At 44.9% G+C, this 13,681-nt stretch overlaps 1 protein-coding gene across 3 annotated transcripts in view; it reads left to right on the top strand.

Moving 5' to 3' along the window:
* Window positions 1-13,681, top strand: part of SIDT1 (SID1 transmembrane family member 1) — a 42,650-nt gene that overhangs the window by 14,928 nt on the left and 14,041 nt on the right. For all 3 annotated transcript variants that reach the window (XM_081894012.1, XM_081894010.1, XM_081894011.1), the window contains exons 5-17: window positions 1,403-1,504; window positions 2,747-2,830; window positions 3,060-3,153; window positions 4,092-4,163; window positions 4,820-4,913; window positions 5,643-5,686; window positions 7,674-7,745; window positions 8,788-8,933; window positions 10,730-10,803; window positions 11,304-11,370; window positions 12,002-12,075; window positions 12,275-12,398; window positions 13,468-13,585. In XM_081894012.1, coding sequence (XP_081750138.1) covers window positions 1,403-1,504; window positions 2,747-2,830; window positions 3,060-3,153; window positions 4,092-4,163; window positions 4,820-4,913; window positions 5,643-5,686; window positions 7,674-7,745; window positions 8,788-8,933; window positions 10,730-10,803; window positions 11,304-11,370; window positions 12,002-12,075; window positions 12,275-12,398; window positions 13,468-13,585 — 1,165 coding nt within the window. The remainder of the gene's footprint in view (window positions 1-1,402; window positions 1,505-2,746; window positions 2,831-3,059; window positions 3,154-4,091; window positions 4,164-4,819; window positions 4,914-5,642; window positions 5,687-7,673; window positions 7,746-8,787; window positions 8,934-10,729; window positions 10,804-11,303; window positions 11,371-12,001; window positions 12,076-12,274; window positions 12,399-13,467; window positions 13,586-13,681) is intronic.

A 13,681-nucleotide genomic window follows, 5' to 3' on the forward strand; every position in this document is an offset into this window, starting at 1 on the left:
CAATACCGAGGAAATAAACAGCTTTCATACTCTTCATACTGCTTAACTGGGGCTGAGCCCAACCACAGCTTGGCAGTGTGAAAGTTGCCACTACCGTGGTCACTCTTGAATTGCTACAGTCACATTTAAGTCTCCAGCCACATGGGTCTGACCCTTGCCTGTGATGGATGCTGATTGGACAACGGCTGGTGGCCATGGCTCACAGTGGCAATGCCCACGCCACTCAGCTGTCATTTAAACTGAGCCTTGTGCAACAGTTGGTAAGGGGGAGGTTCAATTTGTGTGTCGTGACAACAACGGTGTGCCCTAATGAGATGGAGGGAGGGAAAGGGAAAATCGGTTACAAGGCTGTTTTCTAGCTTCTCCAAGCCATGATAGATCTCAGTATTTATGTGCTGGTCCAGGGGGGAGGTTACCGTGGGGCGAGGTCCAGGACCTGAGTTGAGGGTCGGCAGACAGTCCTCCTCGGGCAAAGCGGGGTCCACAGCGGGAAGCCGGGCAAGGACAGGAACTCTGGGGAAACAGGACTGGATGCTGGCCGAAACAGCTCTTCAACGACATTGCTCCCGCAACCTGGGACCGGCCTGACTGGCCTTTATCTTCTCTGAGGCCAGGGGCGGTCCCGGCCCCCAGGAGACCCGCCTCTCCTGGCCTTAAGGCGAGCACTCCTCCTGGGAGAAACCAGTTCCCTTCGCCTCTCTGCCCTGAGCCTCTGCAGTTCAGGAGAGGCTGAAGGGTTACTGGGCCCAGGGGGAGACTCACCTGTAGGCACTGAGTCCTCAACCACCTCTGGAGCCAGAGTGGATTCACCTGGTGCCTGCTCCTGAGGATCTGGCACAGGTGCAGGCGCTTCAGAATCAAGGCCCTGCCCCAGTTCAGCTGGCCCTGGAGGCAGGGACTCCTGTGCAGGCTGGGATTCCTCCGGTTCAGCCTCCGAATCGGATTCCCAGGCCATCACAATTTATTTCTTGTGAAATTCAACCTTTCCTCTATGTTGGAACTCAAGGCAGTGTGCCCAGGGAGTCTTCCTTCTGGGCACTGAGGAGGTTCAGACTTGCTTCCCTTCAGCACACTGTGCCATGTGCCTTCAGACCAATGCTCTGCGACAAGGGACTTGCTTAAGTTGGCCGTAGCGGACTTTGGGCTTTAAAATTTCAGCGGTGCCCTGTACAAAGCCCAAATTTGGTCCCCCTCCACCTCTCACCTTCTGTTGCTTGTCATTGTTGCCGTGTCCCCTGAGGTGCCCTCTCAGCTTGGCGCCCAATGCGGGCAGACAGGTCGTACTCCCTTTAATTCTCCAGTGAATTTGGGCTCTCCAGTGGGCATGGCTTTTCTCATGACATAAGGATGTTTTTAGCGCATGACAAGAAAGAACCTTAAAATCCTTTCCTTCTTTCCATAGTATTTTCTGTACAAGTTCCCTCCAGATGTGGATTCTGTCATAGTCAGAGTGACTTCTGAGACAGTCTACCCATGCTCCGTTGTCTCCATCCAGGATATTGTGGTAAGCTCCAGGAGGCTGGGTCATACAGAAGGGCTGTAATAGCCTGGTAGAACATTTTGGTGTGGCTTTCCCAGGCTTAGCATTGCACATCAATAACTATGTCTCAGGTATTAGGAGCTTTGTGTGGGCTTTTAAGATCTAAATGTTTTGAACTGAGGTCTCATGCCAAATGGTGAGAATATGCATAGGTGTGTTTGTGGTCACTGGTCAGGGGAATGGCATGTGACAGGGGCAAAACTAGGCTTTATTTCCCCCGGGTCAAAGACCCAGTTTGGTACCCCTCCATGTACATTTGCATACATACACACACAGGCTGGGAGCCTTCACCCGGGCTTCACCTGGGGTAAAAGAATTGGCTATTGTTGCACATGTATGTAACAACAGCCGCAGGGATGCTATTTTCCCAGAGATGGAAAGAAGGTAAAGTCCCTACCAGAGAGGAATGGCAAATCAAGCTATTGGACCATGCTAAAATGGCATAACTGACTGGAAGACCTAAACTTCAATAAAGAATGGGGAAAATTTATAATTTATCGAGGAGATCACCGTAAACAGATGAAAACACTAGCAGGATCTTAATAACATAAATATTATGGATAAGATGGAAAGATACAAAATATGGATTGTGGGAAAATACGCAGTTAAGAAGGTGTACAATAGGACCCATGGAAGGGAAGGTGGGAAGTCCAGAGATTTGGAGGAAACTCTAAATATGGATATGTAATTTGGATTGTTATAAATTAATATCTGTAAAACCAAAAAGAAAAAATATTATACAAAAGAACTGGCTAGCCCCTCCCCAAGCTACCACACTGTTTGTGAGCTGTACCCAGTTTCTTCCAGACTCGTGAAAGTCGGTTGTTCTTGGTCAGCTGGAATTAACATGTAATGTTTTAAAATACAGAAGTTGGCTTTCGATGAAAAGCAGTCATGTTTAAGGGGAGTAATCAATTCAGGACAGGTCAAGACAGTACAAATAGGAACTGAAAATAAAGGGCAAACAATCCCATGTGCATTGCGGGTTTTTGAGGGGATATTTACTGAGCTTTTTCACAAAGTAAGAGGAGACACTGGTAGAGACCGGAGGCTGCCACATTAAACGGCATCTGCCCTCAATATTGAGAAAAATATATGGTGTATATTGTACAGTACAAAATTACAGTTCAGGAAAATATTTGTGCAAGATAACTTTAAGAGAGAACCTAAGACAACTCTTTAACAAGCAATGTCTCTCTGTTGCAGTGTCCAGTTTATGATTTGGACCATAATGTGGAATTTAATGGCGTTTACCAATCCATGACCAAACAGGCAGCCATCACCGTGCAGGTGAGTTGCTTATTCTATCCATTAAGTCATTTCCCTGTTTTCCCCTTTTCACTTTATTATTCTAGCCACAGGCAGCTCTAGGTTCAAAAAATGTTGAGCTTAAGACAGGGATGTACAATAGATGGAAAAAGGTTCTATGACCCTCTCTAAGTTTCTACAGAACTACAGAGATCCTCTCATTTGTTGAAAGGCTCAGTCTTAAAGATTTTTTTCTTCTTGTCTTATGCAGAAAAAGGACTTCCCAAGCATGCAGTTCTTTGTTGTATTTGTCATAAAGCCTGAGGACTATGCCTGCGGGGGATCAATACCTTCCTCCATTCGAGGTAAGAGGACTGGAACCAATATGGTTGGGAAAAGCAGCCTATTCATAAGGCACCATCTTGGACACACTTAGACTGCAATGGCAATGACCGTATGAAATTTCATCAGTTGTCTAAATGTAGCTGGATCCTAGAGAAGCCCAGCAAGCAGCTGTGAAAAGAAGGAAGGCGCTTCCCAGGTTGGGCATCTCCTTACGAACCCTATAAACAATATCTGACAAGAGTTCTTATCAAGAGATGATATCACCTGCACTACATAACTTTCAATGTGATCCTGCCTTTGATATGTATCAAAGTTCAAAGGAATATTGCCCAGTTGCCTCTTCAGTGTGTTCTGTCATTTTTGTTCCCTAAGCAGTAGTGGATTATGGGAACAATAGCTGCACACAGTTGCACACAGATAGATAGATAGATAGATAGATAGATAGATAGATAGATAGATAGATAAATTAAAGGGTGGAAGGTCAAGGGTTTAATGTGCATATTCAGACCTCCCAAAATGACAAATTTCACAGCAAAACTCAAATCTAACAAAAAAAAATTCAGCATAGCACCCATCAGCAGTAGTTGCTTGAATTTTGCATATGAAAAAAGTTGAGAGTACTTTTAGTAATTGGGGGGGGGGGGATTAGTTAAAATTTTCCAAAAAGTCTTAAGTGCACATTGAATAAATTCGTTCTTTGAAATCACACAGGTTCTTGTAATTGATCTAGCATTTGTTGATTTCATTCATTCATTCATTTCCTGCTTTTCTTGAACAATTATGAAAGCAGTTTCATTCAAAAATACCAGAGTACTGTTCCTGTGCTGCATCTTGGAGAGGTCCCCAAGTGAGTGAGGGGCTATACAGCATCCCAACGTGTTCTGCCCAGAATAGCCTAAACTGCTGTTGCATGACCAAGGCCACAAGAAATTCCCACCCTGCAATCTTCTTCCTCTAGGAAAGGCTAACTACACTTGGAACCTGCAGCGGATGAAGAGTCTGGAAGTGACAGTTGTGCCCTCCATTAAAGGTATCTGGCTGTAAGGTTCACTTCTTCTTAGGATAAGCCTCAGAAAGAGAAGTAAACTATTTGGGAACAATATCCCTGTAGACAGGAGGAGTCTAGAAAGTGCTAAGGCATCCCATGCCTTTTTAAAATGTGGGGTTTTGGGGGGGGTATTGGGTTGGTGTTTTTATTTCGATTACATATTTTGTGGTTTTATATTTGGATTTTGTTCTGTGAACCACCCTGAGACCTGCAGGTATAGGGCGGTGTATAAATTCAAAATAATAATAATAATAACAATAATAATAATAATAGGATCTTTTAAAAATTAGTACAAAATGGCTGGTTTTCACAGAACTGTTCCACTTTCAAGGAGATCTCAATGAAATCTTGGGGGACTTCAGTGAAATCTCGCAAGATCTCACCCGAAGTCGCCGACGCCGCCCAGGTCGGAGTAGTGGGGAGGCAGCAAGGGGGCAGGGCAACAGCTAGGGGCAACATTTTCCCAGTTCCCCTCAAAATAGAACGTGGCACCCCTGGTCTGCTGCAGCAAGGCTTTGGAGAGAGTGAAAACATTTGTGCTACCGTTTTAGGAGCAAGAGCAGCCTAACGGCAGACGGATGGACTTATGGGTTCATCCTCTTCATATGCTGATGGCAGATCCTTTTTCCTTCCCCTAGGTTCTGTTTATGTGAACGCCATCCTTTTCAGCTTTCTGAGTTTCTTCTCATTCTATCTGGGCGCGCTGGTGGTTGCATTTGTGCACTACGTCAGGTGGGTGAAGCATTCAGCAGTGGCTGCATGGAGGGCAAGCCAGCTGCCTCATTTTCCATTTACTGACATGCCTGACCCTGCAGGAAGTCAGGAGAAGAGTGGCCAAAGAAGTTGCCCTCCCTTTAAAGACTGGTATAAATTAGCTTGGCACTCTTTGTACTCTCTTTCCTTTTTGCCACTTCCTCTTTGACTGCAACGTCATCTTCTTTGCACGTGACCTTCCACCTATGGAGCTTCTTGATTCCTTCCATAATTCCTCCCTGCACAAAAGAAAAAGCGCCCCCCCCCCAAAAAAAATTCTCTCCACACTTTTGCCCATGCTTCATTCCTCTTCCTGGAAAAAGGATTTGTTTTGCACCCAAATGTGTTCTTTTGGCTCACATCCTTTCCATTTTACCATGGTTTCTAGATGAAATGATTGCCCCTGGTTTGTAGTGTAGGAAGAAAATTCTGTGCATGAAGGAAGATGGGCCTTTACAAATACTTATTCCAGCGTCCTGCTTCTGTTTCTCCAGTGCCTCCTACAGGAGAGCATTTTCTTTTGGTTATCCCATGTGATGTTAAAAAAAACAGGAAATAATCCACCAGGACTTTGGTTCACATGGTATCTAGAATCAAATTTCTCTGTTTTGTAAAGCATATGTGGACGATGGCACTGGACATCTCACAGATGAGGGGAACAGCTGCGTAGCCTGATGGATAATTAGCCATGTTTGTGCTTGATTGCAGGAACCATAGGAAGCCTTCAATTGCCGGACACAGTCCTGATGATGGTAACCTTCTAGTATACTCTTCTTATACCACAGACCTGGAAGCAGTGGCGTAGCGTGGGGGGTGCAGGGGGGCCGGCCGCACCAGGCGCAACATCTGAGGGGGGGCGCTCGCACTCACAGCTTTCTGCCCATACCAGCCCCTACCTGGGTTAGGGGGCGCAAATTACTTGCCTTGCCCCGGGTGCTGACAACCCACGCTATGCCACTGCCTGGAAGGCACTTCATGGGTTACTGGATCCAATCTCCTGCCCACTGCAGGAGTCCTATCTAACACACACACACACACACACATATATATATATATAGTGAGGAAATAAATAATAATAGCCATGGACAACACTGCAGGGGTGTTGTAAACCATTCAGAGACTGACCTGTGAACTGAAGGCCCATCACACTCTCACCCTTCCAACATACAATTTAAACTGCATTTGCATGAGCAAAGTTCTTTGTCAAAATGGTTTACCCTAAATAAGAACTAATAAAGAGCAGGGACTTTTTAGTGTTTCCTGTGGTTTTTTGTCTTGTTTTTAGGAGTGCTGCTAATCTCTACCATATTAAAACCTTGGATTTCTTGATGGATTTATTTGTCCCTGGGGACATTTAAAAATATTTGTGTGTGTGTGTGTGTGTGTGTGTGTGTGTGTGAACCAAGAAGTTATACCTGTCCAGACAATGAAGTATTTCTCACTATAATTTTTGGAACTGTGTATGTCTTCCTCCACCCTCTTTTTCCAGTATTCACCATTCCTTTTTGGCTACATAAGTGTCAGCATTGTCAGTCTCAACTGAAGATGGGAAGTAAAGGGAATCCCAATACGTATTGACCTACAACAGAAATCAAAACAATGTATTCATAGCGTTTCAGCTTTTGAAATAACTCACTGTCCCTGCCCAACGGCCATGCTTGCTGCAGTAAATGGTAGTTGGAGTCCATTAGCATCTGGAAGGCCAATAAGTCCTCTATCCCTTCTATAATGGTTCACTGCTCACTTTGCGAATGGCATGCATTACTAAACGCTATAGGCCACCTGTTCCCCTTTCCTGTGCAATCCAGCTGGGCTTTGTTGACCTTTTTCCTTTTGTAACCTCACCCTCTGATTGTTCCATTCTTTGGGTTCCTCCCATCGCTTACATTGAGGAAAATGGGCTGCAGAAACTAGTTTTGCTTCATCACACCTTGTTAAGCAAACACTGGTTGTACATTCTGCCAGTTTGCCGGAGGAGACTTATTTGAAATGAGCCTCCTGCAAATGTCTCCTGTTTGATGTCTCAGCTGCTCTCATAAAGCATTCTTACTCAGAACTGATAATTTATGCAGTGACATATCAGGTATATCCACATGTACAACACTGAGGTGCGAGTGGGCAGTGCTTTTTCCTGGAGGGACGCAGACCCCTAAACATTTTGTGAATCTAAGTTTGGCCTCATTGAAGGGCAGTATTTCAACATGAGTAGGAAAATGACAGTACCCCTAAACATTTTTTTAGGGGGGAAAAGCACTGCAAGTGGGGCAGTGCCGGCCCACCCATGAGGCAAGGGGTGGCGGCTATCACAAGCAGTGGGAGAATCCACAGGGGGAGCAAATCCCAATGTTGATATTTCTTCCCTACTTGTTCTTGATCTTCCCTCACCCCTTCTTCCCTAGCGGGGGGAGGGTACGGCCTCAGGTGCCAAAATGCATTGGGCAAGCCCTGTCTTGGGGGCTGGGGTGGGCTGGGGATGAAAGTTGGGGGATGTGTTAGCATTCTCTGGTTCCCGTGGTGGCTCCCTGTGGCTTCAGACAGAAGCAAATGTGCTAACAAGCGCACTATTCTTCACCTCTTCCATGAGCAACCTCCGTTCCTCAAGCTCCTTCCCGTCAGTGCCAGAGGCCCATAGAATAGGAAGCCCCTGCTCTCCATTCCAAGGAGGAGATTCCCTGCCAAGTCTGTGGGGACTTTTGACAAGTCTGATGAAGGCTATTCACATGTTTGTTCCCATTGCAGGGTCTGGGACTGTGGCCTCCTCTCATCCAATCACTGCCAGCACTCCGGAGGGAAGCAGCTATGGCGCTATTGGTAAAGTAACTCTGGAATTGCAAAGGCACAGCTAAATATATCTCTGTGGCTTATAAAGCTGGTAGTAAAGTTACATTAGAACAGTTAGTTAAAGTATGTGATGGCAAGATGTGGAACCATGAGAGTACTTTTGGGGCTACCTTTGAAAGTGACTCAGAAACTACAATTAATCCAGAATGCGGCAGCTAGACTGGTGACTGGGAGTGGCCACCAAGACCACAGAACACTGCTCCTGAAAGACCTCATTGGCTCCCAATACATTTCTGAGCACAATTCAAAGTGTTGGTGCTGACCTTTAAAGCCCTAAACGGCCTCAGTCCAGTATACCTGAAGGAGCCTCTCCACCCCCATCATTCAGCCCGGACACTGAGGTCCAGCTCCGGGGGCCTTCTGGCGGTTCCCTCACTGCGAGAAGTGAAGTTACAGGGAACCAGGCAGAGGGCCTTCTCGGTAGTGGCACCCACCCTGTGGAACGCCCTCCCATCAGGTGTCAAAGAGAAAAACAACTACCTGACATTTAGAAGACATCTGAAGGCAACCCTCTATAGGGGAAGCTTTTAATGATTGATGTTTTATCATGTTTTAATATTCTGTTGGGAGCCACCCAGAGTGGCTGGGGAAACCCAGCTAGATGGATGGGGTATAAATAATAACAAATTATTATGATGATTATTATTACTTGTTGAAATAGGATGTGAGGTGAGATGCAGACACCCAAGAAAACAGCTGGTACAGATAAGCAACGAAAGAGCAGAACACCTCATTCTGCAAATTATTATTATGAGTTAAATGCTTGCAATACAGTGCATCTATGTCGTGAAATATAAGAAAAGCAACATCAGTTATACAAGTTTGGACAACTTCCTCTGTAGCTTGATGTTTTTCCTCATCATGAGGAGGTCTTGCTCGTCCACTTAGTCTTGTTCCAATAATACATGCTGTTGTTGTTATTATTATTATTATTTGGCAGTGCATTAAGCCAAGAGGTTGATACTCCCAAGAGAGGCATCTCATACTTTAAATATTCCTGTTTTCTTCCCAGATGAGTCAAGCTCCAGCGGAGGCCAGCAGCTGTCTCTGGAGCGCAGGCCTCGCCGTGGCTCTGACACAGACAGCTCCGTGGAAGAGGAAAGCGACTTTGACACCATGCCTGAAATTGAAAGCGACAAGAACGTCATTCGCACAAAGGTATTTCATGCAGGATCATTTATGTAAGGAACTTCTCCTTCCAGGTGTCACACACAAAAACACACGCATCCCATCTGGCATTATAATTTACCTGGGAAGCAATAAAAACCGCTAAGTTACCATTCATAAAAACGAGGAAGGTGAGGAAGGAAAGACAGGGACTCTAGCGAAGAACCAAGGGGTATTTGAGATGAAAAGGCTTCCACCTGCCGCTGGTAAGCAGGGGGCCACACGACCTCATTCTGGAACAGGCAGTTCCATGGTTCCGATACCATAGTCAAGAAGGTTCATCTCCATCTCATGGCCACCCGCCACACTTCAAATGACAGGTGCTCTTGCAGTCCATGTTGCTGCATTTTACTGTAAAGCATTTAAAGAACCCAGCTGCTGTAAAAACAACAACCCACCAAATGAAAGATATGAACCCTGTGTGGTTTTGACCACAGGTAGCCAATTCTGGCCACAGCTCTAGATGGAGGGTACCATTTATCTCTTTGACTGTGGGGTGAGAGGCAAGTGGCACACACTCACTTTGTGCAGGGCAGGCAACCGATGTCAGAAGCTGTGCAATATTCTCTTTCATGCTACTCTTGATCTGGTGAGTGCTGGCGCCATAACCAAAGTGAGAGCAGCAGTGCAGAAGACTCTGATGTGCACATGGCTGGGTCTTTATTTATGAAGGGACTTGTTGCTCTCAGCAGTTGTTGGACTCCTATTGTCCCTTTATCATTGGACATGCGGGTGGAAGTTGGGAGTCCAACAACATCTGGAGAGCCAAGGGTTCCCCATTTCTGCCTTCACACCAATGTGGTGTGGTGGTTAAGAGCAGTAGACTCGTAATCTGGGGAACCGGGTTCGCTTCCCCGCTCCTCCACATGCAGCTGCTGGGTGACCTTGGGCCAGTCACACTTTGACGTCTCTCAGCCCCACTCACCTCACAGAGTGTTTGTTGTGGGGGAGGAAGGGAAAGGAGAATGTTAGCCGTTTTGAGACTCCTTTGGGTAGTGATAAAGCAGGATATCAAATCCAAATTCTTCTCTTCTTCTTCCTTGCTCCCTGTGTGTCTGTGTTCCTGTTCTTTTTCATGGTCTCAGTGCATGAATGCACATGTCTTTCTGAGCTTGTGCAGTACATGCACAGGTAAATTATGTGAGTGCTGCCCTTAAGGGAGAAGGTTTTTCTTCGTGTGCTTATCCTGAGGATAGGGATGAGGAGGGTTCCAGTGCATTCTGCATTTTGGAGCGAACTCTCGCAGTTCACATGCATCCCTGGCCTATGCGCAGATCAGAACATTGATCTGCCGATTAACCCATCTAATCCATTGATCAAACCACACACAGATCCATGCAGTACTTTTGCCTTTTTAACATGTTTAACATTTTAAGGTGCTCAGAACAGCTCCATGGCCGCATGGTAAAATATCTCTTTGGAAGATGCTCCCAGGAAGTGACTGTACATCATGTTGTGGAATCCTTTCCAGAACAAAAGATGGCTGCCCCCACAATGTCACTATTTTTTTTTCTTTTGTAAGAAATCGGCAATTTTTAAAGTGCTTCCCCTTAGAAACCCACCTACACAAAGACATGACCTGGAACCGGTTTTGCAGAAGCAAACAAACAAAAACTAAAGCAGCTCAAGGTGGCACTATGGTGATTCATCTATTCTTACCTGAGTTCCTTCCTAAAAGTTCTTGGCGCAGCTGTCCTGTCCTAGGCCTTTTGCTAGCTTGCATGCCTTTAAATAAACTGTCACAGAACATTTTTTTTTTTAAAGTTTGTCTCTCTCTCTCTTTTTAGAGACTGCTATATCTGTCAGATTTATCCAGGAAGGATCGGAGAATTGTCAGCAAAAAATATAACATTTATTTCTGGTACGTAGCTGATAGCCAAAGCTCAGCCTTCTAGATCTTAATTTTAGGGCCATGCAGATGACCCAAGGTTTTCTTGGTATAATAAGAGCTGCCTGCCTAAATCCAGCATTAGTGACATCCTCCGTCAAGAAGATATTTTGGGCATGTGTAGAGAAGCTGAAGAGGGAGGTGGAATGGTGGTCATCTAGGAGTGGAAGGGAAAGTTCTACACCCTATAAAACCTGGCTGTTGCTCAACGCAGAAATTGCTGTATGAGAAATTTCAAGACACTAAGATCTAGCTTCAAGTTTCAAATGAGCAGTCAAGAAGTGGGAAGTCTTGAAATTGGAGGATTGGTATGGCAGTGTGGAAATAATAGGGTTTACAGTACAGGAAAATTGTAGGGTCCATTTGCCTTTCTTAGCTGATAAAATACATGCCGTTGGTTAAAACTCGGTGGAAATGTGTGTGCATCTTCTTATGCTCATTTATTCTCTTCCTACGGTCTCTTGATCCTGAAGGAACATAATCACAATAGCAGTCTTCTATGCCCTGCCTGTGATCCAGCTGGTCATCACGTACCAGACGGTGAGTTTTCTGCCTTCACATCTTAGGACCAAAAACTCATCTTGGTGCTAACATCTTGATGACTTGATAAATTTACTAAGGTAAAAGATTTTGGGGGCTAAAATCCTCTTCATCAGACTTATAATTATTGGTAATCCATGAAATGTTATGGGATAATACATTTCCTAGTCTCTGAAGTGCTCCTTGACTATTGTTTAATTTCTGCTGTAAGTCATGGCTAACTGGCTACCCCTTTGATAGAGAGGATACCACAGAACCAATGACAGAGAGGATGACATTTAAATTAGGTCTCCAGATCCCCTGTTACCTCTTGTTTTTTAAAGGTATAGGGACCCTTGTTTAGACAACTCCACCTTTTCTCCAAATCTCAGGTCGGCTGAGGTTGGTCCTTAGTCCTCACAGCCAATCCCCTTACAGGCGCACCATCATTCTCAAACCATTAAGATGTTGAGGTCAGGAAGGCTACAGTGTCCACAGTGCAATGTAGCCGGGTTGTGCAGGAGGTTTGAAGGCCATGTCTTCAGTCCTGCTTTTCATTCTTAGGCTGTTTTGCCTCCCTTTCCATTTGCTCATCATCTTTGGGATGGTGCGTTCAGAATGCAAGTGACGCCTTCTCTACTGCTCTTCCTAGGTGGTGAATGTGACTGGAAACCAGGACATCTGCTATTATAATTTCCTGTGCGCTCATCCACTGGGCGTCCTGAGGTGGGTGTGGGTGACTCACAGGCCACTGCTTGGGTTTACGTTTTCTCTCTCCTTCCTTTACAATCAGGAAGTAGATAGTGAGCTATTCCTGTTTGTAAATGGACTATTCTGTACAGGATAAGTTTCTACATTTTTGAACTTCTGGTTTGGCTGGTAACGTTTACAAAAATAATATTTAATAAGATTTCCTTCTTTGCAGTGCTTTTAACAACATCCTCAGCAATGTGGGACACTTGCTACTGGGCTTCCTCTTCCTCCTGATTGTGTTGCGCAGAGACATCCTCCACAGACGCTCCCTGGAAACCAAAGACGCCTACACAATGGTACACATAGTAGTAGTAGTAATAATAATAATAATAATAATATTATAATAATATTATTTATACCCCGTCCATCTGGCTGGGTTTCCCCAGCCACTCTGTGTGGCTTCCAACACAATATTAAAATACAGTAAAGCATCAAACATTAAAAGCTTCCCTAAACAGGGCTGCCTTCAGATGTTGTCTAAAAGTCTGGTAGTTGTTGTTCTCTTTGACATCTGGTGGGAGGGCGTTGCCATGGGGTGACCAGGACTGGGCAATATCTGGTTTTCAACATTGCAGCATATCACGAGCTCAACATCATAGTACACTGATATATCACAATGTCTGAAATAAGGGTGGAACTATGTAGAGGCACTGGCTGTCTTCACAGTTTCTCCCACATTGTGATTTTTGCATAGCACACTCCAAACATCATGATTTGCAATATATTGCCTGGTCAAAAATTATGAAACCAATACAGTATACAGTATAAGGCCTTCAAAATGGTTTTGGATGATATACCTAGCGGTGACTCTAATCACATGGAGGGGTGATTATCTGACATTTTCAGCCACACAGTAAGCCTAACATTGACATTCCAGGACTTCCTTGGTTTTCCAACTAGGTGTGAGAGTATAGCAATGTTGGGCTTACCATATAGCTACTACCCTACGGAGGCTGCTACACGTCATACAATAAGTTTTCAAGCAGATATTATGTGTTTAGTGACAATCTGCATCCACCATATGGCCTTAATTAGACAGTAACTTGCCGCTGAATTGTACACTGCAATTATTTATCTTGGTCAATATATCGGTCCCAACCCGCAGTGCGTAAATATTCATTAATCTAGCTGAACATTTTAAGCAGCAGCACAAATATATGGCAGACTACATTTCTTCTTGTGAAGGTGTCTGGTGTAAAAGAGCAAGATATTTTTCAAACAGAGTTGCTACCACAGTTGTCACATCAAGCCAAAACTGTTAGTTAGACAGATGGATTTTTGTCTGCAGTATTGAATGAAAGACACTTTCCAAGCTTATATGCACACTACCAATGTATGATACTGTTCTTGGTCCCTCTATTTCAGGAATATGGGATTCCCAAGCACTTTGGCCTCTTCTATGCCATGGGCATAGCTTTGATGATGGAAGGTGTCCTCAGCGCTTGCTATCACGTCTGCCCCAACTACTCTAATTTCCAGTTTGGTAAGTGGGCGACTTCTTCTAGCCAAGGAGCTAAGAGGTTTGTTTTTTTCTATGGATGTTTTGAACAGAGTCCTCAAGAACTGGTTTCGGATAGCC

The sequence above is a fragment of the Podarcis melisellensis genome, assembly GCF_964234715.1.
Source record: "Podarcis melisellensis genome assembly, chromosome: 17".
NCBI classification, from domain to species: domain Eukaryota; kingdom Metazoa; phylum Chordata; class Lepidosauria; order Squamata; family Lacertidae; genus Podarcis; species Podarcis melisellensis.